Source organism: Archocentrus centrarchus, chromosome 8, assembly GCF_007364275.1.
Source record: "Archocentrus centrarchus isolate MPI-CPG fArcCen1 chromosome 8, fArcCen1, whole genome shotgun sequence".
Classification (NCBI taxonomy): Eukaryota; Metazoa; Chordata; class Actinopteri; order Cichliformes; family Cichlidae; genus Archocentrus; species Archocentrus centrarchus.
In genome coordinates, this window is record NC_044353.1 from 22,861,274 (window position 1) to 22,888,594 (window position 27,321).

At 42.3% G+C, this 27,321-nt stretch overlaps 1 protein-coding gene across 1 annotated transcript in view; it reads right to left on the reverse strand.

Annotated features, from left to right (window-relative positions):
- Positions 1 to 2,780: 2,780 nt before the first annotated feature.
- The window catches only part of adgrl1a (adhesion G protein-coupled receptor L1a), a 96,625-nt gene continuing 72,084 nt past the window's right edge, over positions 2,781 to 27,321 (reverse strand). Inside the window, exons 9-26 of the mRNA XM_030735191.1 lie at positions 23,823 to 24,116; positions 22,387 to 22,490; positions 21,251 to 21,436; positions 21,011 to 21,049; positions 19,122 to 19,302; positions 18,677 to 18,799; positions 17,581 to 17,789; positions 17,315 to 17,488; positions 16,561 to 16,764; positions 15,821 to 16,041; positions 15,467 to 15,533; positions 15,204 to 15,295; positions 14,907 to 15,075; positions 14,468 to 14,623; positions 13,253 to 13,349; positions 10,473 to 10,595; positions 9,077 to 9,094; positions 2,781 to 8,984 (exon numbers count right to left, since the gene is read on the reverse strand). Of these exons, the coding sequence (XP_030591051.1) occupies positions 8,077 to 8,984; positions 9,077 to 9,094; positions 10,473 to 10,595; positions 13,253 to 13,349; positions 14,468 to 14,623; positions 14,907 to 15,075; positions 15,204 to 15,295; positions 15,467 to 15,533; positions 15,821 to 16,041; positions 16,561 to 16,764; positions 17,315 to 17,488; positions 17,581 to 17,789; positions 18,677 to 18,799; positions 19,122 to 19,302; positions 21,011 to 21,049; positions 21,251 to 21,436; positions 22,387 to 22,490; positions 23,823 to 24,116 (3,365 nt within the window). The 3' untranslated portion in view covers positions 2,781 to 8,076. The remainder of the gene's footprint in view (positions 8,985 to 9,076; positions 9,095 to 10,472; positions 10,596 to 13,252; positions 13,350 to 14,467; positions 14,624 to 14,906; positions 15,076 to 15,203; positions 15,296 to 15,466; positions 15,534 to 15,820; positions 16,042 to 16,560; positions 16,765 to 17,314; positions 17,489 to 17,580; positions 17,790 to 18,676; positions 18,800 to 19,121; positions 19,303 to 21,010; positions 21,050 to 21,250; positions 21,437 to 22,386; positions 22,491 to 23,822; positions 24,117 to 27,321) is intronic.

The following is a 27,321-nucleotide window of genomic DNA, read 5'->3' on the forward strand; positions in this document are numbered from 1 at the left end:
TATGTGATTACAACATATTTTAAAGTAATTAAAAAAAAAATAAGACAACAATTCAATACAGCTGATCAAATTATATTCATTAGGGTCATTACTTTCAGATGAGCAGTAATTATTTGCCAGATAATTACAGTACCTTGCAGCAACAGGTGAAAATGAAGCAACAGTCGCAGCATAGCTGATAAACAAAATGGAAGATACTAGTTTCATTTAAAATATTGCACAGTGGCAGGTTTCTGACTGATTATTCTAACTGTTTGACTTGACCAAAGAATGGGTGGACCAGGATGCCAGCAAATGTACCACATACAACATTATGTTAACAATATCTATATAATGAATATATTATTATATTGTATATAAATACTTTTAAACACAACATATAAGGTTGGTGACCTGTATAGAGTGTATGACAGCTGGGATAGGCTCTAGAGAATGGATGGATGGAGGGATATATAACTACACACACACACACTGACTTTGTTTTTGGTTTTTTTAGTTTGCTAAACATATTTTATATTAAGTTAGCTTTCCTTTCCTACACTATCATTGGCTTTATTTTTTTTTCCATAGTTAGTTTAAATGCAGTAATAAACTTTGCATGCATGTAAAAAAAATAGATTCTTGTCTTTAAAATCTGAAATAAATTTCACCCTGGATTTGACTGCTTCATTGATTTTTATCTTGATTTCTTACTGAAGGCAAGAGTAGTTTTCAGCTTTGCACCACAAGGGGGCAGTAAATTGTCACAAGTTCCACAACACTGAGGTAGCATGGCAGCAAATTACACCTTATATTACTTTTGTTGAGTAATGGCAACACAGTTAATGCTTATGTATTTCAGATTGCTGTAACTTCCTACACCATCAAAATATATTTAGACATATGGCCTTTCTATGATCCATAACTGTGGGTGGGGCTAAAAATGCTCTTCGATAGATCAAGCCTTCGTCACAGTGCTGTTGATTGACTATTGTGTGGTTCTTTTACTCAGTCATTGTGGGTTTTTTGGGTTGAACACATGAAGATTTTCTAATATAGTGCTCTGATTTGTAATGAACTACTAAAGGGATATTAAGCACACTGCACTTCACTCGATAATTTAAGTGTTATATACTGTATGTTACAGCACTTAAACAACTGGTTGCCCCTGTGGCTTGATGTATGGTAGTAATTACACTAACGCATGAACACAGAGCAGTTCAGACTGAACTTAATACATCTCTTTTCTGTATCTCCCGGGATCTGCTGACAGCTGCTGTGAGTCTTGTTTTGTCAATATCGGACTCTATTTTAAGCTTTTCTAAATGTGCAGTGACCTTGAAAAAGCCTCTTTTTACCTCTCAGACAGACTGAGTGCCAGGAAGCGAGTGTGGCTGGGGTTAGAGGCTTTGTTGCTCATGTTTGATATGTTAGTGTGTGAAAGTGTTACTGTAGCAACAGTGAAAAGAGGGTGATTGAATGGTCAAGGCTTCACAGCGTCCCCTCTCAGGGAGTTTCACTGAAAGGACATGAGCGAGGCAGGGGCTGGGCAGATGGGTGGACTGGTTGGGGGTGGTTCATCGCATGTCATCATACATGTACGATGTACAGTATGATGTAAGAAAAAGAAATATGGGCAAGGCAAAGTGGTCGATATGTTATAATTATGGATGGACAGTCCTTCCCCTAATACACATAATCATTTGATATTACCAATCGCACTTCGCTGTGAAAAGGATTACGACCAGTCAGAAAAACAAAGCTCAGTAGGAGCTGAACACTGATCACACATTGGGGATAAGTGGGCTTAAGAGACGCTACAGTAAATGGGCTGCAATAACCCAGACACTTCCGTGTGTCATACCTGACAGATGTAGCTGATCACGGTGTGTAGTTTACTCAGGAGTGTGCTAAAGGCCGTCTAATGTTGTGTGCTGCTGTAGCTTACTAGACTGCTGCCAGCAAACGGTGTTGCATTCAGAAGTCAGTAATCTATACTCACAGTGCAGTTATTAAATGATTACATCAGGGATCACACCACACTGTATGATTAATTAACCTTGACTGATGCTTTGTAAAGCCGGATCCAGCAGAGCAAGTATGCCCACTGCTCTGCATGTACATACACATACGTATGAGACGGTTTAAAGCACCATTGGAGTCTGGTAATAATCACTCAGGGTTACTGTAGTGCAACAAAGCCTTGCTCTCTGCAGACAAATATAGGATCAGTCCTCAGGACCTTTATTAGCCCCTGTGCAAACACCAGGAGTCTGAGTTTTGCCTCCTAAACTGACAGCTTGCTTCTCTCTGCATCTCTTTGATCATTCACAAGTATGCTTTTGACACAGCAGCGTTTGACAAAATCATCATGCCAGCCACCAGGTCAAATGGTGTGCGCTTATTATGTGGTTCAAAGGGGAGCTGACTCAGGAAGGGGCTGACTCAGGAAGGGGCTGGGTTGCTTGGCTTCAGTCCCCCGCTTCCTCTGGTTCTCAAATGAACAGCACAATATTGTTGCAACCTGCAAGATATCCCATGAATAAAACATGACCACTGTATTAGTGCTTAAAGACATCTTTTCATTTTCAGTTCGAACCGTATATTGAAGTTTATATGCATATAGAAAAGCAGAAGATTAATAACAATTTCTCTCTGCTGGTCCCCTTTTAGCACACTGGCACACAAGTACAGAAGCAATTATGCTGTACATCGGTGCACAACCACATACACACACGTGCGCATCGCAGTTCGGCCCCTTCAAGACATTCCCAGAGAAACCCTCAAGCATGAACAGTGTATATTTTCAATAGTTTTTTATTAATATGTGCTGATACAAGGTCGCTTTGACCTGCAATGATGGAAACACTCACAGAAAATATCCCCTTTGGCCCAAACAGCTATCAAAGCAATGAAAAAAACAAAAAAATCAAATAAGACAAATGAACATGATTCCTAAAAGAAAACCAAAGTGTTATATTTACCTCAGTTTACAAATGTCTCAGCAGTACATATTAAATTATCCATTTCATAGAAAAATCACAGAAAGCTCTAGATATGGTGCTATATGTAGAACCCCACATGGCACAATGTCAGTGCTCATTCTGCCATATAGCCTGCTGTGTAAAAACCACTAGCACCCAATGATTTACTTCCTTAATGTTAAGCATTTCAGGGATGTGTAATACTGACCAAGTTCCACTGTACTGAGCTAATTAATACGGCCCTGATAATCAGGGAACCCCATCCATAACCTCTGAAGCCAGATGTTATACCGCTGATGACAGACATTGCATGGCGCTGAATTCTTTGGCCTGTCCCTGGATGATCATGGATTGAGATTACTACAGCCATGGGCAGGCATGTGTGGGAATGGTTCGGCTCTTCCTCAGCCTCAAGGAAGAAAGAAAAAGACAGATTCAGCCTGCTCCAGCCGTGCCAATGTGCTGAAAGCAATTGTTTTAATTTTGAATCTTACAGTTTCTATGAAAATGGGCATTACATTTTTATCATTTGGAGAACCCCATGCTATCCAGGAGCCTCTGGTGTTGCTGGTACCACACTGTGTATTAAAGATCGTAGACACATACTCAACACAAGAGCCAAAGAGCAAAATCTTCATCACTGTTTATTCAATGCCTCTAAAGAATCTTAGCAACTACCTTAAAGGTACTGAATAGGAGTCATGTGGATAAGTAACAAGAAATCAATAACAAAATAGTACTACTTTATCATTTGTTTATATTTGCTCTTTAAAAATCTCTTTAGGAAAATCATGGCGCATTTGCAGGCACTGTAAAAATCGTGCTTTAATTGGCTGATGAGGCAGTGGTTTCATTTTCACATTTTTTTTTAAAGGAAGCATCCATTTGATCAAACAATCACATCATCTCTCTTTCCTTTACAGGCAGATTTGCTTTATGAATGAACTTGAGATCTGACATGCCAGCTTGATCAATTTAAACCATAAAGTAATAACTTCTGGTCTGCAAACCACCATCAGAAAGCAATCTGAAACAAAGTAGCACATCCATCTCCTTATCTCCAGATACGCTTCTGCGCAGCCTCACTGCAAACCCCTCTCACCAGCCGTCCCTCCCTCCCCCTCTCTCACTGCCTATGGCTATGTATTTGTGACATCTGTGACATCTCTGCTGATGCTGTCCCTCCTCTGTCCTCCTCTCGGTCCAGTCTTTGCAGACATAATGACCCTCTGCTCCTCCATTGCTGTTGAATTCACACACCACTGTCCTGCCGCTTACGAAACGCCCTCCTGGTGTGATATAGTCCACACAAATATATCTGTGTGTGAATGGGTCAACTGTGAGTGAACAGACTGCAGTCCTGCTGGGACCACTGTCTAATGATAGACTGAACAATGGCACAGCTCACTCTCCGCTGACACTAAGCTGCAGGGGTGAAACAGTACTGTGTCAAAGGTTGAGCATCCAACCTTTTAAACAACTTCCCACATAACCACTAAAGCTCACACGTCAGGCCTGCCACTGGCGTGGAAGGCTTGCAAATCGAGACAGAAAGTAAGAGAATGGAGGTGAGTGAGTGCGAGTTCACAACAATAAATTAGTACCCACGGTGTTATTATTGTAATCAGAGCTTTGAAGGGCTTTGAATGGTGGAGAAACTCCCATCGTGAGAGCCTCCGTCCGACGGCGTGGGCCGCGAACCTTCTCCTGTATAATCACCATCATTTACAGCAGTGCGGCCCTCCACTGTTTATTGAGATATTAATCTGGGATAAACAAAGCTTTTGACAAAACAAATTAACACTCTCAAAGAAGTGCTGCACTAATGGAGTCCACTGAGATTGATATTAAAATGTGGATGAGTTTGGGAGGGGGGCTGGGAGGTGGTGGGGGAAAAAAAAAAGGAAAAAAGAGAAGCAGGCCCAAGGTGACGCACATTCCTCCTCGCAAAGGGAGTGTCTGTCTAAACAGTGTTTCTCCCCGGGGCGAGTTCCAGTTGAACACTAGAGATCAGCATCAGCAAGTTATGTCAGATACAATGAGTGCAGGATGGAGTTAATGATGATGGTGTTGAGAACAACGAGGATAAGGATAATGATGGCCATCTTGAGATTCCCATTAACATTTCCACCCTGGAGTGAACTGTTATATCTTCAGTCTTGCTTGTTAAAATACATTCAGTTGTCCTCAGTTGACCAGTGAGCGCTACCTTGGTATGGAGCCCCACCACTAAGCCATGAGATCTGTGCTTCACTTGTCCGGCACTGCAGCGGAGCAGAACACATGTCTCTTCATTTGTAAACAGACAGCTCTGAAGCTACAAATCCAAGCGACGTACCATCAAACCAGTATTGCACGTGTTCCCCCTATGGCTCAAGTGATGATACCGCAACCTTTCCCCTTGAGCCTCGTCACAATCTGTGGCCCATACAATGTTACTTACACAAATGATTAGAATAGCAAGGAAAAACGGTGGCAAATCCTTGTAATCCCTCTCCCTTATCTGTCTTTAACCCCCCCCCCCCCCCTTTCAGCCCCAGGAGCCACAGCTAAAAAGATGTCCTTTGGGTTCTCTTAGAAGTGGGACACTCAGGCCCTAGCCAAATGTCACACTGCAGTAGATGCATCTATTTTCTGCTCACGTCGTATCCACACATCGCACTCTTTTGTAGCTGCAGGTTTGGAAGGCAATAGTTAAAGAGTACCATGAATAAATCAGTGTAAATAAATATTCTATATATAGAATCTGATAAATAAACCATAACAAATACTTTTAAATAAAGGGTAAAAGAAAGCAAACTCTTTTTTTTAAAGGTCAAATAGATTTCAGCCAGATGAAAGGAGTCTCACAAGTGGCTCTCCCTCGACAGCTCATTTTGCTTGCATAAGGTGGCATATTGGAAACATGTTCCTCGCGATTGGTCAACCCTGCTTGTCATTTTCATGCTATAGTGTTACCTCTTGTCTCTCAAGGCAGTCTGAATTTTCCTGTCCTCCTTGTACCTGAACACAGCGGTAAGAGCGACTTCCATTTGAGGCAGAAAAGTAATGGCAGCTCTCTGAGATGAGTATCCCTCCTGCTCTGATGTGCATTCAAGGCAAGTCACAAAAATAGCCTTTCAAACGTGCGCGCACACACACGCACGCACGCACGCACACACACACACACACACACACAGACACTCAGGTACATTCATCCTTACACACATGCACGCAGGAAAATAAGGAGTTGTCACATTAGGTTCTGGAGTAATGCTGAAACTATCTTTAAGAAACAGCAAAATGCAATATTCTCTGAAAGCAAATCATTATCATACATGCTAAAACCCATGTTGTTAAAAGTACGTAATCTGGTTATATCTTTCAAATAATACAAGAACAAACCAAATCACTTCATGGATGCTGTCGTTCACCCACAATGCTTTATCGTGCTTGTGAGGCACAGAATGACATTTGACAACATCTATCTCACTTGCCCCGCACCTCCCACTCCCGTTGCCTTTGCCAATTCCACCCAGGGAATGTCAAAGGTCAAACATTAACAACATGTAATGGATTACATCACATAAAAATTGTGCCAGGAGTTTTTTTTTGTTCCATTTTTCATTTGTATAAATAAAACCTATTACACATCTTAATCTCTCTCTCTCTCTCTGCCTTTCGCTTTCCTTTCGATCGCTAGGGAATTTCACTAAGTGAAACACTATAGGGCCACAGAAGAGTGAGAGAGTGAGAGATCAAGCAATGGGGGAGAGAGATAGAGTGTATCATTCAGGTCACAAACTCCAAAACATTTTATTTTTTTTACTTTTGTCAGTTTGTTGCAGTACAAGAAGTCATGTCTCATAGTATTTATTACTTTTTGTTGCTTTTGATCATCTGGTGTCTCTATTTACATAGTAGGAATAAAGTAGATTCATGTGTTGTTCCTATGTACACAGTTATACCAATTGGTCGGCCAGTGCGTTTGTGACATTTACAGTCTTGCTTGTCACAACACCACACAGGAATCAAGTCCACTTCAACTGGCTAGGCTCTAACAGCAAAGTACGAGGGGAGGGGAGGGGGGGGGGCAACGCCAATCCGCACTCGCAGCCCCTCGAGGACGTAGACCAAGTCAACAAATTGAATACTCTGTTCAAAACAACAGCAAGACAGTCATTTAACTTTTCAAATGCCTAAAGCAAACGCCCGGAGAGAACAGTGGAGAGGATTGGCCAGTCTTAAGGGTGCAGGCTCTCCTGTTCTGGAGGGGTGGTGCAGTGCCTCCTCAGTCTCTGTCTTCACCTCTATTCCACCACTGTACAGAGTTGGCAATTCACAGCATGAAAAATGAAGGCAGCTACCCTAAATCAGCTCCCCCTGCTTGCTTGGAACAAAAGCACTCGCTCCCTTTTACTTAGATGGCGTACTGTTTTTACTTTTGATGTTCAGTAATGAGCACTTGTAGATGGGTGAAAGTATATATGTGTGCGTGAGTTTGCCTTGTGAATGTTCTAGTTTCTGTTCTGGCTCAATAAAAGATATTTTTGGCAACAATGAAGAGCTTTCTGTGTGACATATTTTAGGTTATAATAGTGTACTATATTCCCTGTCTCCGTAGCTAACTACTCCTATCAAACGATGACTCGAAAAAGACCTATGGATGGTAAGGAAAGGGAAATGAGATAAAATATAAAATGATATCACCATCTCCGGAGGCAGGTTTGAAGAGAAATTACATAAAAAAAACTTCAACAAAGTTTTAAAGTTTTGAAAAATCCAAAGGTAAAGGGGGTGGGTTGGTACATTCAGAGTGCTGGACTTGGCCTTAGGGTACCAGAGGAACTCGGGACGACTGGGGTTAGACAGAGCTGATGAACACTCTGTGGAAAAACACCCATCCCTCATCTCCATAAGACTGGGGAGGGTTGATGATAAAGCCTGCAGAGTCTGCAGAGCCAGCCATGTGTCCCCCAGAAAGTCAGTTTGTTTGCTCATATGTTAGTTAAATAAAAGTCAAGACAAAAAAAGGCAACCAAACAAGCAGAAAGTGGAGAGACCCGAGAAAGAGATGGGCTAGGAGAAGGCTCTGGCCATCACATTAGTCCCCAACTTCCTCTTTAAGCTCCAGTCACAGGCTGGTGACCAGCTGCATCTGTCCATCACCCTCATTGTGGACAGGCTCCTGGGCCTGATGTCCCTCCCCACTCGGTCTCCGGGGTGGGGCTTGGTAGAAGGTCTGCATTGGGGCCCCACGAGAGCCCAGGGCAGGCCTCCCAGAGCTGTAGTACAGCTCCTCTGGGGGCTGAGCTGAACGGGGCACCACCTCCAGGGGCTCAGGACTGCTGTCAGGGTAGGGTGAGTCTCGCAGGTTGGTGATGCTGGTGTACAGGGAGTCATGGGCAGGAGAATCAGGTGCTCTGTTGCCTCCCTGCCCTCCAGCACTCTGGCCACTGTGGCCCAGGCTCTCCGTGAGGTCAGCCGTGTAGCTCTCCGACTCCTCCGGGTCGCTCTGGTAGAGGACTGACTGGGCACGCTGTAACAGCAGAGGCTCCTCCAGAGCTTTATAAAGCAGCTCTACATCCTGTGGTGTACGCTGCCGTCCCTCTCTCATAAAGTCCTCCTCTTCATCCATGGCCGCAGACTGGTCTGGCCCAGCTGTTCCCCGGCCAACCCCACCGTGAGGATGTACTCTGGCCAGGCTGCCATACACTCTGTCCCCTACTTCACTCCCACCTCCTCCACTTCCTCCTCCAACGCCACCTCTCAAGTTGTTGTGCACCAGCTCAGAGATGATCATTTTCTCAAAGGCTGCAGCATCAGAGAGGTTTCTTCTGACGCCTCCACCTCCCAGAGCTTCTGAGCTGCGGGGATTAAATATGGGTGGGGGAGTTTCTCCACTCCCACCACTTAAGAAGTCACAGCTGCCCCCACCTCCACCGGCTGGGCCACCACGCAGGGAGTAACTGTTGTTGAAGTTACCGTTCAAGGGGAGGGTTTCCATTCCACAGGGGTCACGGGGCTTAGATAATGTAGTCTCTGGACCCAAACATACACAGAGGGTTTTGTTATTATTATAATACACTGGGAATCAAATGCCAGTAAGAGAAGAAAATGTTCATTATACTTACTCGGGTCACGAAAGGTTCCTGTGCATTGCAGAGAAAGTCATGTGGGGTGAATAAAATAAAAAGCAGTATTAAGTAAGCGCTCTTCACTTATGCAACTGACTTGTTTTCAAAACATTTCCAAAAGGGAAACATAGATGGTAGAAGAAAGCACTCTTGTCAATCCATCCCCTTCCCCCTCTCCTCCTCTCTCTCGCTCGCATCCAACCAACTCTTGCCAAACACCCAAACACAAACACGGTCACATTACCTCCGATTTATGCAGACTTAGTCCAGTTTTTGACACCTTCCTTCAACATTTGCCATACATATAAGTTCAAGAAAAATATTCTGGATATTTATTTAGCATTGTCAGTGATACCTGGATACATACATAATTCATACAAAACCTTGTACAGTAGCAGTAATGTTTATTTTATGAACTCCTTTCCACACACCAAAGAAGAAGTTGTGCTTTTTTCCCTCCCTCCCGAATCACTATCTCAGCAAAGCAAAAGCCACACTAAAAAGTGAGAAGCATGTTCATTTTTAAAATTTAATGTGTAGTGCGACTTTAATCAACGTTCTTCTTCGATGGTGGTGTGGGTAATTAGACATTCTAATGAAGTGCTCTCCCTCTCCTCTACCACTCTCTTCTAAAAATGACTTTGCTGCCAGGCCTGTGGCCATCAGCCTTGACGTATTGTGCAGAGAGGCTTTAAAATATTTAACAGAAACGCCGCCTTAAATTTCAGTCCTGATACTTTGCGGGTGTGCAGGAAACAGCTACACACAGTAATACGTCTCAGTTACCAAGTGAATATTGGTACTATAGTGCAGCAATTAACAAGACTTGTCTTATTCTGCAGCTACTGGCATTCAAAGAGCCGCGCTAAAACACCACAATGCAATAACAGAGCTATTAGGCTGAGTCCCACTCTGAGACAGATGCAAGGACATAAATACACAGATACCTGAACAACCTACATCCAGATGGACTGTACAGTACCATCGAGCTGTCTGTTCCCTTTCAACAGCCGGCACGCTTTAAAGCCGACTTTCTCTGACTGGAAAGAGAAAACCATCCTAAAGATTTCTGGCAGTCACAGCTGTAGCTAAACTTCTAATCAATTTGTGGCTGTTCTCATGAAGATTCAAGATCTGACCAGATGGCTGGTTAGGCTGTAGGCACTGCTTGGCTCTGTTCTGCTCAGCCTAGTGAATCTGTCTGACAGCTACACAGCCTGAAAAAAAACACACACACACACACGCACATACACGCACACACTGAATGTATATACCGTGCCAAACTACTGACAGAGTAACAGACAGAAGGACGGACTGCAAGCTGAGCACATATTGTATACACACACACTGACAAGGCTGCGCACACAGACTGAAGTGTTCAGGAGGAGCTAACCAGTAGAGTTGAAGACACCAGGTGAGGGCGGGGTGAAGCTTTCAGCCAGCAGAGTGTTGTAAGGTGAGGTACCAGAGCGAGTCTGTAACACTGGGTTTGTCAGAAGGTGGTTCCCCATGGTTGCTGCAAGACACAAACATTTAAAGTAAATAAACAATATCATAAACATAATCATAAATTTGCCCCAAACGCGTGCAAAGTAAACGCCGAAACACGGCACACAATAGGTGTGACATTCTGAAATTCACATTTCCAGATTCTAATAACAACTGGAATCATGAAAATATTTACTGTTTATTCAGATGGGGCTATTTTTGTTATGCCAGTGCTTTATGGAGTAATGCATTTCACAGTGTTCTCCTCCGTGTTCATGCCTGCTGATTGTAACCTTTGAGTAAAAATACAATTGCGGGGGAAAGGTACTGTTTAGAGCATCGCTATTCATTTTTTCCATCTGACAATGCAGTCAGATGGGAGAGACTAGTAATGCATGCCATTATGTAGTCTAAGGGTGCAGCCATTGAAACAGTTAATTTCACAGTGAAACGTGAATGCCACTACAAGACAAATATAATTCAAAGAAATGGCACACTGAGAATGTTGTATAAAGCCCATGTATGGCTCTGGCCTGAGGCACCTCGAACAGAAATGCCATGAAATTAAAAATAGGACAGCATGACGGAGAGTCGTCCAAGGCAAAGTGCAACCTTCAGGTCTCCTGCAACCCGTTCATCACACAGAAGGGGAGCAGGGAATTCTAAAAAAGTAAAATATGCACTCACACACAGCTATTTATTTGTCATTTCCCCTCCTCTTACACTTCCTCTGTCCATCTTTCTGGCATGCTACACAAACCCGTCTCTCTTCATTTTCTGGCTCCCTTTGCTGTGTTCAACCACATTTTCTCAGTTTCTCGTGCCAGTTTTTTTTTTTTTTTGTCCAAACACCACCAAATTAGTTGGGATTAGCTGTCTGTGTGCACCACATAGGAATATCCTGTAGAAAATTAAAGAAACCAGCTTTAAGTGTGGAGAAAAAGTAGGGCGAGGAAAATCATATGAGGCTCTGTGTGTGTATGTGTGTATACTGCAGGCCTTTTTTTTTTTTTTTCCTGGACCGATTACTATTGTCAGGAAGAGATTGCGGTTCATACAGAAGTGAAGTGGGAAAATCAAAGAGATCTGAGATGCCAGTGATAGCAACGCTGCATCTCTCCTCCAGATTCTGCCTTTTTAATTACTCCTCCATGATAGCGCCTTATTCTACATCTCTCTTTTTTGTCTCCCGTGCTCCCTTTTGTCTTCTGATTTCTGCCAAACTTTTCAGAGAAGCACAGAAAATAAAGGCTTCACAGCACAGTTGTTTGTGTTTGACAGTGCACCACGGAGTGATCCACATAGTGCGTCTCCTCCAGGCCTGGTGATTGTTCTGTCGTGACGAAAAGCCCCAGAAAGCGACCCACCCAACACACACATACGCCTTTCATCCATCCAGCTCACTCATAGCACACCTCTTCCTCACCCCCTGCCTTGCTCCTGTCACTCTCCTCAATTAGAATAATTACCCCCTGTTCGCTCACACGCTAATCAGTTCATTAAAAACAAAATGGATGAAATTAGCATAGAGAGTGACGGCTGATTTAGCAACTGCCTCTGTGTCATGATCAACACCCCACCCCCTCCCGAAACCAATCTTGAACCTGAGCCAACCTTGATCGTCTCAGTGTCGCTGATTGCTGCGGCAGTGACGCCACCAGTTGCTTAGGCTGAGACAATCAGTGACTCTACACATACTTTTTTACTCCTTCAGGTCTTAAATATTTGATCTTGCCCTATTCGTGTGCCGTGTGGAGTTCAGACGGGACTGCATGCATCACTGTATTCAGGCAAAGAGGGTACTGATGTGTGTCTGGATGTAATCGATCTCATGGAATAGCTGAAAGAGTTGAAAACTGGGACAGAAATATAGAAAAAAAAAATAGCAGAGCTATATTCGTAGGGAAGCGGGGAAATGTAAGGTTTCGTAATGCAACACAAAATGTGGGAACAACAAGCGCTACACAAGTCTCTAAAACCTTGACACAGTAGGCGATTTGTCTAATTTTCTGTTAATTTTCTAATCTGAAAAACTGCAAGTTACAAAGTAAAATGAAGAAACAAAGCAAAACACAACTGCGGCAGTAATTACTGGGAATGTCTTCACAACCATTTCTCATGGCAAAGGAAAGTTGAAAAATAATTCAGTATCTGTTGTAGTCAAGTGCCTCAACCGCCTCTTTTTTCCTTTTTAATTGATTACACATAAATCTGCTTAATTAGCTCATCTGAGAGATTCATGCAGGATCATGAACTCACTTAGACCAACTTAACACATATTCACAAAATACAGCAGCTGAGCTTCGTATATGCAGGTCTGCAGCTGCTAAATGCTTTTACTGAAAAGCAGCTGCCAGTGCACTGCAAACCAGCCTTTAACCATGACGTTATTCAATTTGAACTGTTGCTGCTACTGAATGCTATTTGCTGGCTGGCTCAAAAGCTAAAAGGCAAATGGTATCAAAAGTTAATCTTAATACCCTGAGGATATGGACATCTATTTCATCATTTTATCTTCATATTTAACACAGAAAAAAAACGTTTCGCCTCGGCTCTCTCCACTATATTTCCATTCTTGATTTTCTTTGTTCAGTTATGTAAATCTGTATGTGCATCACGTGTTTTTGAGAATTTGAGTGCGTATAATTTAATGGAGGAAGAAAAAGCGCGAGAGGGAGGTCTCACCACGGTTGAGTGTAGGGGTGCTGTTGATATCTCCCGCCATGAAAGAAGATTCCGTCTGCTTCCGAACCGTGTCGTTCCACATCCTGCGGATCCGACTCTGGAATAGGAAGCAGGGTGCAATGAGTGGCAGTAAACACACAACAAGTTAAATATAGAAACACGGCGGGTAGACTTTGTAACTCAGTGGGGCAGCTGTAATCAAAACTGTGGGGCTCGCTCTAATCTGCAAAGAACAATAGGCAAACACGCCAGACAAAGAGACCGAGGCGTCGAGTAAAGAGAAACACAGCTTTGTCATGTTACCGTGATGGGGGCTAACAAGCTGGAGATTTGTAAGACATGACTGTTGCAGCCGATATAATTGTTGTTTGGTAGTGTTATTACATTTTGAAAAAGCATGTTTGTTGATTGTGAGCAATAATCGTCAGTGTTTGTGTATGTGTCTGTGCAGCTGCGCATTTGCCAGCATGTACAGCATTTCCCGATGACTTGTATGGTGCCTGTGACTATACATAGCACGTGGATTTCAAATGATAGCTTTATAAATGAGTCATCTACCCTCCCATGCACACGGCTTCCAGTACTGGGTGGGAAAATTGTCAAACATAAAACAAAACAAACAAACAAACAAAAGCATAAAGATTAAATTTTCACAGATAAGAGTATGCTGAATGATTGGCTCATCATTCGCATGCTGTAAATCATGATGTAACACACTTTAAATCTGCTGTCAGTGAGGAAAAGATCTACTGAAACGCTGCACCTTTGACTTGGCTGTGGGCTGACAAGTAAGTTAAATAACTAAATTCAAGAGCATTTAGTAATCAGTGAGTCACTGGTATTGATGAGCAATCAAATCCCAGCAGATTTTCATTTAGTAATTTATAATCTTACATAAGCGACCTTTTAAACAGGGAGAAAATGTAGCCGCAGAGTGAAAAAATATATCTAATTTTGAAAAGATTTGCTATGTTTTTACATTATTTTTGACAAAAAAAAAAAAGTTTGGTAATATCAAGTGTGTCATTTGATTCAAGAAAACATTTTTCACTTTGTTCCACTGAAACAAGCTGATCAGTACAAGTAAAATCATCTTGCTGCACAGGCTGATTTACTCCTCATTTGTTCTTAGAAAAATACCATTTTAAAACTCAGCTGCGTTTTTACTGATAATATGTTTGCGAGTATTTATGTGTGGGTCTGTGCTGCCTGCACCTGTCTGTGGGCTGCTGCATGGCGAGCTTGGCTGCCACTGTAGTAGCGGTTGTTGGCACGGAGGCCCGAGTTCTTCAAAGAACCGTGGGAGCTGTTGGTAGAGGTGCGGCTGCAGCAATAGGAGTGACGCAGACATTTACTGTACTCCTTATGGACCTGTAAAAAAATAACACCACCGGCACAGTGGGCAGGTTTTAGAGTCACTCATAAACACAAACACTTAGCTTCTATAGGCTGAACTGAATGTGGCGCAGCAGAGCCTTTTATCGCACAGCCACAGCAAGGTGTATCGAATGCAAGAACATCCGAACGTGTCTGCTGAATTTCAATCAGACTGGCACATCCATCGATTCATTCATCTGCGCAACATTTCAGCTGCTTGGTTATAATTAATTCAATTTATCTAAAGTAACTTTAAGAATTAGCTTGGAATTGTTACCTTCTTCTGAAGGGCACAGTGGAAGATAAAGATGAACATGCCCTGGAAGGCGTTGAAGGTGGTGAAAAGGTAGGCCATGATGACTGTATTCTCATTAATAAAGAGGAGGCCAAAGGCCCATGTCAACCCAAGCAGGAAGAGCAGAGTGATGGCACCTAGAGCCCAAGACCTGATGGAAGCGGAGAACGAAATGTTCACTAACAATGAGTTGATGCACAGATAAACTAAGTGAACTTGGAATGTATTTTTTCTTGAAAAGTAAAGACGTGTGACTCTCACTGAATAATTTAAACTCACTTAATATTATCCAGGCGGCTGGAGTCGGGTTTGAGTGCTGAAGAGTTGCGGATCATCTTGTGCAAAGTAATCATGAGGAAAATGAGGTTGAGCTAAGGAAAGAAGATAGGAAGGAATAAATAATATGCAGTGAACACTCTGCTCCAAAATTACTGATTTTATATTGTTAATAATATCAAAAATTGCACACTGGTGAAATACTTATGACTGTGGGATATCAAAATATGGAGGCTAATAATGCTGCTTGACAGTGAAGCTAATACCATAATAACAAATGAAACAGGTCCAATGAAGCTCCAGATGAAGTAGTTATCCACTCGCAGCCAGCATCTGGAGTGGCACAGAGGAGAAGAGAGCGTTATACACAACCAAACCCACAAACAACCATACACTCACACTGAGCTCATGCACGCAAATGCACACACTATTTCTGTGTCTCAGTGGATTATCTTATGAAGGCTAATCATCAGGCTTTGGCTAAGTGTGTTCAGAGAACCCAGTCTGTGGGGAGGTGCAAGAGCCCTTTACACGGCACTGCATATTACATTTCCATGTGGGGGAACAGTGTAATCCTACTTCTCAATCTGCAGGTGCAAAAGGCCTGTATTCACACGTACGCTTTCTTGGTCCCATAGCTCCTGTAGTCTATGGCTGCAGAGATGCCCACCACCAGTGCGGGGAAGCAGTAGCCACACAGATAGTAGTACTTTTTGCGGGAGTACTCGCTCTCAAAGACCTCCACCAGCATGAGATAGAGTTGCACACCCTCCAAACACATCCAGGAGAAGGCAGCCAAGAAGAAGAAATGCAGAAGGCCAGCAAAGATGGGACAGGCAATCTGAGGGTGGCAGCCATAGAGAGAGCACACAGGAAGGAGGAGGAGAAGAACAGTTAAGAGTAGGGCATACAACTGAGTGAAAACCACAGGAGGATAAAACAGAGCTACTATCTGGTATTAGTGCTGGACATTGACAGGGGAAAAATGAAAAGCTGCCCCCTGGGTCACAGGCTCTGTGCATATTATTGAGTGGTAATTCATTACTCGGTGCAGTAAATGTTTTATAGAGTAACATAATGACACAGTGCCTCAATTTCGGCTTCATGGTCATTCAATAAAAAAAACTTAAAAAGTCACCGGTGTTGTGCTTAATGCCACTTTCAAACTGGAATCCATAAAAACTAACTAGATCTTGTGATTTATGTTTATTATGGAAACAGACACATCAACTAAGCTTTAAAGGGTGGGGAGGGGTGTAATACAAAAGTAATAGCACTTAAAAAAATAATAGTGGTAAAAATACTTTATTTCTAAGGAAACCTCTATCCATAGAAAGCGTTTACTTGGCTATCAACTCACATGGTATTCCGTCTTGTCGATGCCGATGAGGAAGAGCAGCTCTGCGATGAAGAGGTTAATGCAGAGATTTTTGTGGATGGTGTTGCGGTCGGTCTGCAGTCCCCGCAGGAAGCAGAAAGTGGAGATGCAGATGGCTAGACACACCAGGGAGATGACAATCCCCACCCAGGTGATCACAAAAAGGATCAGCTCGTGCATCTGTCCCTGGTGTTCAGGTTTGCACGGTGGCAGGAAAACAAAGGTGCGGGGGTTTAGGGTGTAAAGCAGTATTGGGAAAACGAGACGGCAGAGCAGAATTGGACAAATAAAGAGGGAGAAACATAGAACAAAGGACAGTGGAATAGGAGATAAGCAGCAGAAACAATAGGGGGATGGATAAAACAGGGGGAGGGGAGAGAAAGAGCCAAATTGCCTTATTTAATATTTGCAAATATATGCAAGGAGCTAAAGTGTGAAGACAAGAGACAAGACGTCCTGAAAAAATACATGACATTCAAATTCATGTGAATGTCAGCTAGAAGTAGAGGGACATGAATTTGTAAGCCTGTGCCTCCCTGAATGTCAGAGTGAAAAGAGGAAAAGAGAAAATTCAAAACAAAGAGCTTGTCAGCCTTGAGAGGGAACATTAATGTGCATGTGTGTGAGGGTGTGTGACTAAGAGTGAGCGAGCGCTAATGCTCACACGAGCGAATGTCTGCATAAATTACCCAGCTCGCAATTTAAGTGTGTGCCTGCCACGCCCTTGTTTACTTACGTCGGGCTCATGGTGAGCCATGAGCACTGCAAAGTTGGTGAGGTGGCTGCAAGAGCAGGTGGTGTGTGTGTTGTTAGTGTCCAGTAGCCTGCAGCCCTGCGATGACCACTGGCCGGTCATGGAGCGTTCAGAGTAGTTCCAAAAGGAACAGTTTGGAGTGTTGTAATTGTCCAACTGCAGGAAAAAAAAGAAGAGAGGGATGAAGGAAAACATCAATGGCAATTTATCTTTCAGAATGACAAGTGACAAATTTTTAATTTGCCTACCTTTAGGTGCTTAAGTGTGAAGACCACTGGCTGAGTGAGAAACACTCTGCTGGACTCTTTGTTGATGGACGCAGCAATCACATGGGAATTGACCACCAGGCGCTTCTTATCAAGGTTTGATCCTTCCATTTCCATCTTCACAGTGGCGTTCTCAGTAGAAAGGAAGGATCCCAAATTTTTATACAGAATGAAAACCACTTTGACTTGTCCTGCAAATCAAAGAAAAACAGAACAATTAAGAGAGAAAAAAACAAGAGTGGTGGGGTGTGGGGGGCATATGTTAAATGAGCAGACACACAGATGGAATCTTAAAGCCGGGAGGAGGAGAAAGTGTGTGTGTGTGTGCGCAGAAATGGGGGCATAATATGGAAACGGCTGGAAGAATGGCAGAGATAGAGAGTGGAGAGTGACAGGGTGAGTGAAAGGGAGACAGAGAGAGTGAGTTAGTGAAGGTTAGAATGATGGTAAGGACCGTTTCATTTTGACTGGTGGAAGAGAGCGAGATTTAATGTGGAGGGCAATGGAACATTCATCCCTCAAGCATTCACAGATCTCTTATTATTCCATATGAATATTTCATGTGCGTTTGTTTCAATCATTCTAATCTCGTTCCCACTGCAGAGCTGAGCAGAGACAGAAAACAGAAAATGGGGATGAGGGGGCCATGGGAGGAGGAGGGGGGCAATGGAGGTTGGGGGTAGGGGTGTGTGTATGTGTGTGTGCTGGGTTAGAAACAAGAGAGATGGGAGCGGGGGATAAGATGGTGGAGAGACGGAGCGAGGGAATGGGATGGGGAAGAGAGGAGAGAGGGAGTGCTGAGATTGCTCTGTCAGACTGGGGCTGATTGTAATCTACACGCCTCCCCAGCTATTCTATTAAGACTGCTGTTAAGAAACCATCAAGAAAAGAAATTGTCTCAGCGCTTTTGTTAATCTGATTAGCCTATTATTATGAACCAATAACTTAGTCAACTGCATGCAGATTGTTTTAAGCCTGCATGAAAATGCAAATGGAAACATTAAGAGAGAGTGCTGAACAGGACAGTGCAATTTTTTAGTCCTACGGGTGACGACAGAGTGGGGTAAGGGTTGCTGACCGTTGCGACTGTACTGTTTGATAGTAGAGGCTGAAAGCTGGATGGTGCTGTCACTGGCGTAATTCTGCGGGAAGGACAAGTCCTGCAGGTCCATCTCTGTGTTTACAACGTGCACCTCGAGATCTGATGGTAGAAACACAGAGAAATTTATGCAGATATTTATTTAAAATCTCTGTGTGGTCAAGGAAAAACATCCAGGAAAAATTTAGAGCCACAATCTGGGGTTAAACTGCACATTGCCTAAACTCATGTGTACAACAAACCTCCACCATGGTAGAAGCTGAGTGCTGTTTGTTTGTTGGCTTGTGTGATAATATATAGTATGAGCAAAATAATACTACTTTTTAATGATTTTTTTCCACCTTAAAAATGCACAATTGTACATATATCACTGGAGTAACAATAAAAAAACAAGTCGATCTTGACCTCGGCGCAGTTTCCTTACCGATGCTGGCCGCTCGGTCAGAAAAGCGATTCCCGTACATGTTGTTGGCCAACAGGAAGGCTCCTTTTTCCAGGACGTCCAGCAGCATGGTGGCAGTGTGAGACTGCTCTGTGCTGTTCATGTCCTGCCACGACTCCAGAGCCTCAGGGCGGAGTAAATTGTCCACTGTTTGCACCACCGCCTGGCGCGTGCAGAAGGTGTAGCATTAACGCTAGCATCAATAGCGTCAACATTCTAATCAATAATAGCAAGAACACTTTACAATAAGGCACATACATATTAAAAAGTGACAAATGAGGAACTAAGTTAACTACTGAATATTTAAATGAAGGTAGATGCCAGGAGGAAGAGGTATTTCTCGCTTCAATTCTTTGGTCTAGTTAACACAAATAGGAGCAAAATTGTAATGTGAGGCAGTAGCAAGGTAATCGTCAAGTTCAGCTGCATCGCTAGCAGCTACTTAGCATTTTACTCAATAGCACACCAGGTAACACGAAATAACATTTTCATTATTGTGCAGTAATGACTATTGCTTATTGAATTTGTGTCATTTAGAACCCAATCCACAGTAAATCCAATTCTGGATATCTTGTAACTAATTATTAGACACTGGTTCATTAACACTCTTTCCAGCAGTGTGTTCTTAGGTTTCAGAAAGAACTATTAACTACTTATTAGCTATTTAGCGATTACCATGTTAGTTCCTGATTTGGTCGTCACTTTTTTGGTAAGTATCCATTTTGTGTACTATATTGTAAAGTGTAACCATATAACATTAGCACCTCGAAGTACAAAGTCTATTGCACTATAACTTCCTAGAAACTCACCACTCCCCTGCACTACATTTATTACTCTGCTATGTAAGACACATTACCATTCTATTTCACACTTACAATTCATTTAATGGCAATTTTGATGGTTGTATCAGCTATCCAATTTATTGGAGTAGCCTGCTTGATGAATCATGTAATTCTCTTGCTCAGGCCTCTCAAAATGAAGGATTGACTGCTGCGTGGAATAAAGACCATTGCTGTTAAGAAAATGAATTCAGCATCAGAATGCACTCTATCAGCTACAGAAGAAAAAGACAGAGGGTGTTTTTCGTTTATCCTTGGACCAGTGAGCTACCTTGCAGTAAGTGACAAAAAAATAATGGTCGAGTAACATACTACACAGCACCCTTTACATTCATCTTGCACCAACCGAGATTAGAGGATGTGGGGTCATATTACTATATGCTGCAGACAGGTCAAGACACATAAAAGACTATGCTGCAGAGTGCCGCATTTGATCATTACAGGGAAGCATACACAAGGCCTTTTCATGATATTAGATTACGGCTCTCTCAGAACCACAGATATTGCACAAATATTGAAAAAGCACAGAAGGGTGTAGTAACACCAATTGCTGCCTTTCATACTATTGTCAAATTACATTTTCTCAAAGCGACAGATACTGCCCCTTATTGTGCAACACTGAAGCCAAGACCACTACTATACATTTAAGCTCTATCGCAGTGCAACAAAGCCACGATTAAAACTCAGACAGATGACTTCTTTGTTATCTGAAATGTAATTCCACATATATGTATACCACGAGCAGTAGAAAAACTATAAAAGCAGCTCGCACTGCTCTTGAAAACACTTTAACATTTAGTACACAGTGTCTGCCAGCAGTTATTCTACAGCTTACTCACATTGCTTTCCAGAACAAACCAGAAATTCTAAAAGTAATGATTCCAAAAGCAGCATCAATCACAATACAGAGCTAAAAAACTTCATCCACAAGCCTAGTCTGCTCAAGGATTTATCTTCCCTCAGTTATTCTAAGTCACAGAGCAGTCAGACTCCACAGGCATGTAAAGCAGCTAGATAAAAAAGAAAAGCTACCTGGATGTATGCCCGACAGGTCCGCTCTCTCTTCTGAAACTGGAAGGGAGAAAAACAAAGCTTGAAATTAAAAAAAAAAAAAAGAAAAACTGTAAATCAAAAACTCACCACTTCTTGCTTATGCACTGCTGGGTAAATGTGCATGAACCTAAGCATTCTTTTCTAATCCTTGAGTTAAATATATCATAGGAGTAAATGTTTGCCTTTATTCACACACATAGTGTGGACACTCTCTTCTACCTTGTTGTAGTTTCTTCCGGCTGACTCCTTGTTTCCGGGCCTCAGGGCCTGAAGCTGGGCATCCAGTATATCCAGCAGCTGCTCAATCAATCGGACAGTAGAGATAACATCTCCAGCGTGGATCCGACCCCGAGTGTGGTTCACCAGTTCGCTGGCTATGTTGGCAGCATTTTCCCCGCTCTTTATCTGCACATTAACACACAAACCCTAAACTGCTCAAATGTTCTCATGCACACTACCACTGCAGCAAGCCACACATGCTGTGCACACAAAACTCTCAGCTTGATGTTTGTTCAGTAATCAGATTTCCGTCTTCATTATCAACCCTTCCTGCATCATCGTAAACAAAGATGGACCTTGTACAACACATCATGAAGTTTTTATTCTCCCCAGCACTGTTTCATTTGCAAATTACACTCTTAGCAACCACCTTGCAATTGCAATTGATTTTCGCCAAACGGAGACGGTATAATGGATTCTTCAGTGATTTTGCTTTTCAGAGCTCTGCTACTTACCCTTCCAGGGACATGCAAACACTTAAAAAAACCTTTAAGAAAGCTGCTCAACGGTATGCATGGCTAAATAATCAAGGATTTCTCCAGCAGAGATGTAGCTGTGTTAACGAGTGTACTCTGAATTCCACTTTGAATGGACTGTGAAATCTGATTACTGTCAAAATTGGGGAATGATCAGATTTCCACAAAGTATTTAGTAACACAGTTTGGAAATTTAAATAGCAGTCAGCTAAGTTAATCACTGCGCATCATCTAGAGACCATGACGTTTAGCTACAGCACAGGTATAATGGATTATATGAGACTACGATCGAAGGAAAACAAAATGAAATTGAATTGGCTGACTTCTATGCAAGCTGTGAGAGGCTATGCCTGATTTTTTTTTTTAAATAAATTAACCTAGCTGTAATTAAAGTATATTACCTAAAAAAATTGAGTTAATTAAGTATTAAGAGCAGATGCCTTCTAATAAAGAGCCACTGGAAATGAGTCTGTATTTTAATCAGGACAGCCCTAGAGATATGTTAATGTGTGTGTGGAGGTGGACAGGGAAGATAGTTGGGGCAGTGGGGCACAGGAAAGGGACAAACCCATGGCCAGGGAGTTTGACTCCAGGTCTCACCTTTTGGGCTACCTGGTTGACCCAGGGGGAGGTGCAGTTGCTAAGGTCAGGACCCCGTGGGTTCCACATGACCTGATCCGCCAAGCACTGGAATGAAGCAATGCCTAGAGAAAAGCAGAAGGGGTGGGGTGGGCGGGTGGGGGGCAGATATATTAAGCATTAGGTGTCTGCAATTAAAACAGAAAGTGCTGAGGACAGTACTGAACACTAGAAAGTGTGAGATTTTTTTTCTTAACCAAGAAAAATGGAAGGAAATGAATTTTAAAATTGCAATACTCAAAGTGTTTGATGATGAGAGAGAAGCAGGAGGGAGGGCGGTCGAGCAAAATCTCAGAGAAAATGGGTCAAAAGTGAAAAAGGTTAAATAATGAAGTATAGGCTAATGAGAAATCGAGGAAGTGAGGAAGAAAAGGTTTTGATGCTGTAAATGAATTTAAAGGAATATATGCTCACGCAGGACATCATATTTACTCTGTTCACACAGTCACACACCAAAGACATCAAGTCAGATCCCACACTGTCAAATAAAACCACCTGAAGGAAAGCACCTTCCACCAAACCTCATTTCCAACTAGGTTTTTCTGTTCATTTATGGGGGTTCAGAGAGAGGACAGCATGCGGGGATAAAACCAGAGGAGGGTCTGTCTGCAGCTGCTAACACAAATAACCAACGTCAAGTCACAAAGAGAAAGCGGCAAAAGAAAAAAAAAGAGAGAGAGACCAGAACGAGCGAGAGGGAGAGACGCAGATCGGAACAGCAGAGATGACAGAGACAATGCAGCAAACGTTTCATAGTTGTAGAAGGATCAGAGCAGATGTGGCGTTGCATTTCATATTCCCTTCTTCCTTTCTCTCCCACTGATTTTTCTCTTCTCGCTCTAATTTTTCTCTATACGCTCCTCCATCGACAACAGATTAGGTTTGAGAGCACTGCCAAGACGAGGCAATTAAGCCGTGCTGCTGATTTAACATAGAGAGAATGTAAAGAAGCAGCGAAACACTCTGGAAAGGAAGATGGAGGGAGATGTCTTTTTTCTGTGACTAGAGAGTTTTTTGGGGGTTTTTTTTTGATGGTTGGATGTTTAGGAGTAAAGTAGCTAGCATGAAGGAAGGTGAAGCCTGTGTTGCCTCGTCTTTCATTTCATTATTCGCCACTTTCAAGCAGCTCTGTTCCGTTGGATGACGAGCTTTCATCTGCAAGTCCCCCGGGGGCTGTGCCTACTGGTGGGACCGACGCAGGGACAGAAGACAACAACGGCAGAAAAAAATACAAGTGTGAGTGCCCAAACGTGCTTATCACTTGGGCACATGCACTGATATATATTGCAGACACCCACATGGTATTTCATGTATGAGTACGCTTGAAGCACCTATTTTGCTTGTTTCATGGAGCAGAAAAAAAACCCCACAAAATAAATGCACGCAGGTGTCCTCACCTAAAGATCCTTTGGGACATGGACGGTCCACTGTTTCTCCTCGCTGCGTGCTGGGCCACTGGACACCGCGGATCAGCTTTGTCTCGCAAAATTGTGGCTCTGGGCCTACAGGAGGGCTAGGTGGTCGGCGGGTGACAGGCACAGTGGCTGTGATTGGTCGAAGATCAGGATGCTTGTTGATGGAACCAATTGGGCGCGAGGTGGGGGCCAGCGGGCGGGCAGTAGAGGGACTCGCACTGGAGGTGAACGGCCTTGCTGGAAGAGTGGTGGTCACTTGGGTGGTAGTCAGAGGGCCTGAGGTAACCCAAGAGTAATTCACAGAGAGAAATGGGAAAAAGTGAGAGACTTAAAAGGGGATGTGAGAGATTTGTTAGAGAGCAGCAAAACCTGACAGCAAAAGCCAAAAGCAAAGATCAAGATAATGAAGGACACTTGCATGTGAATGTAAGATGTTTCTCAGAAGCTGAGTTCAAAAGTTAGCCTGACAATAATTGGGGTGACAAATACTTTTTTGAGTCTCTCAAAGCCGGTTCTCCGCAGAGAGGAGGAGAAGCAGGGGAGGAGATGGCGAGAAAGAGGCATCACAAGTCAGGGAGAAGTAAATAATTTATCAAATGTATCAGAGAAGTCACCATCACTAACAACCAAACCTAATGCGAAGATTAAAGCAACCCATCACAACTACAAAATCCTAACTGATCAAACGCAGAGTCAGCATGCAACTCAAAGTGCTGCCGCCCGTCTGTCTCTGCCTCATCTCTCTGTGGGCCTAATCCGAGCTTCATACAGGCCTTTATGCAGCTCAGATGTACAGTACATCCAAACCGCCCTCTCATACTGATGGACTGCCAAAATGCAGTGTGGTGTTCCCATTTCATCCTCTCCCTCATTTCTGAATGCCATGTTCATTACCCATGACACAGTGATGTTGACATGAAGCGCTACAGCAGTCGTACCTGAGCAGCTGCTAGAAATACAATGATTTGATTTCAGTGTTTGAAATTTATATCTAAAATGCTTTTCTTCATCTTCCTGCTCTTTCTGGAAGAAAGCACAGTGAGGCCTGGACTCCTATTTTTTTTTTTTTTCTATTGAAAACATTTGTGGTAGTGTTTGTGTCAAGAGCATATGGGTTTATTTGGAGTGATCAGTATAAATACTCAACATGTCCAACTTAGTCACATGTTAAACATCTTGCCCAATATAATTCCCAAGTGAATGTTAGCTGTCACACACATTTTAGGATAAAAAAATCCATTTTAAAATAATACCTCATCATCAGCTTGTCAGGGGGAAAACATATATCTATACAGGTTAGATCCATAAGGATTTGGACATGACACAATTGTGATTTTGCATTTTTACACCACCAAAGTGGATTTTAAAATGTGATTAAAGTCCAGACTTTCACTTTTAATACAAAGCATTTTAATGATTGCATTAACTGTTTAGCAATTTCAGCCACTCATACATTTTTATACATACTCCAAAATTAATCAGATAAACTGATATACTTTTAAATATGAGGATTGTTTTGAATACTTGGATAAAAATCCTTTGCAGTCAATGACTGTCTGAAGTCTTGAACCTATAAAATCACCAAATGCTGAGTTTACTCCCCTGAGACACTCTGCTAGACCTTTACTGCAGCCACCAGCAGTTGCTGCTTGTTTGTGGGTCTCTCTGCATTCAGTCTTGTATTTAATAACTGAAAAGCATGCTCTATTGAGTTGAGATCATGTGACTGACTTGGCAATTGAAGAATATCCCATTTCTTTGCCCTGAGAAACACATTTATCCATTTGCACTGTTTTTGCAATGCTTTTCTGAATCTGAGCAGAGTGCAGTCCTGTACACTTCACAATTCATCCTGCCACTTTTATCAGCAGTCATATCATCAATAAACACCAGTGGCCCAGTGCCACAGGCAGCCATATATGCCCATGCCATAACAATCTCCACCATATTTTCTCTCCTTATTCATACTTCTCTCAGAATCATAGTGGTAAAAGTTCATCTTGGTTTAATCTGTCCATAGAATTAGTTTTCTATACAGTAACTGTGCAGGCTCTTTTAGATGCTCCACTTTAGCGTTCTTCTGTGGTCTTTCAGGCCTTTTGGTGTTGCTGAGCTGGCCAACTCATTCATTCTTTTTAAGAATTGTTTTCTTAAAAAGATTGTTTTGAAGGTTGTTGAGTTGGCCTCTCTTCAAGTGCTATCTCTCTGAAAGGTTTATTTTGGTTTTTCAGCCTAATGATGGCCTCCCTCATTTGTCAATGCAAGTGAAGGAGGCCATTCATTGTAACTGTCAATATAATTGACAGTTACATTGAGAGTTCCAGTGAAAAGCCAAATGCAAACCCAAGTTCAACACTTGGAAACAACTCCAGATGATCTTTTATCTGCTTAATCTGTCATGGAATAACAAGGGGAAAGGGTGTCATCTGATCACAAAACTGCTTGTCAGTCAATTGTCCAATTATTTTTGAGCCTCCGAAAACAGGACAATGTATAAAATGTTCCCTCAATAATTAATGCAATACTTTAATTCAAGCCTTTTAATTAAATCTAAAAGTCAGGGCCTTAATCACATCTTGACTAATTTAAATTCCACCGTGGTAATGTACAGAGGCAAAATTACAACAAGACCCATCACCGATGAGGATATTTTCCCATGATCATCTTATTACAGCTTATTACCTTCTGCAAAACTATTTTGCCCCAATTTGGTGGCCTTGCCTTAAACTTTTATCCAAATACTTTTGGGTCAGCAAAGATATAATACAGGTTCCAACAAAAATATGCTTTCAAGATTAACAATACTCATTAAATCAAAACAATTTTAAGCATGATATGAGAATTCTGTGATTATCTTTAACATTTTTACAAGGACGTTTTGGTAACACAAAACATTTCCAAGGTAAACAAATTAGGGAAAGTACATATTGCACTCTTGTACATGGGTGTATACTGTATAATATCTTTCAAAGCACAATATGAATATGATCACAGGATAAGGCTAAGCCAATCAGGCATGAGAAAAAAGCTGCATATCATCATCTTAGCATATATCGTCCATGGCAGTCCTCCACGTTCTCTGCTTCAGATAAATACACCCAAAGTGTCCAATGGGCACTAAACATGCAGGAATATGAATCTCGTCTTGCACAACTTTGAAGAGTAAAGATCACATATGCCAAATTTCATGACTCAACACCTTGTGGTTTTGAAGTCTACAGACCGGAAAGGTAAAACCACACAAACAGACGCACAGACAGACGGTATGACGACAATATTTATTTTGCACGGGAGGATAAAAAACTGTGTAATTCTCTGAATACTTATGGACCTCACTGTATACTTTTTGTGACAATTCCAAGATTTTCTACTCATGACTCAAAATATTTCACAAGCTAAAAGTTAAACGCCGCTAGAAAAAAAATGCACATACCACAAGAATATTTGCAACTGTACACATGCTTTGTCTCTGCAAGCCCTC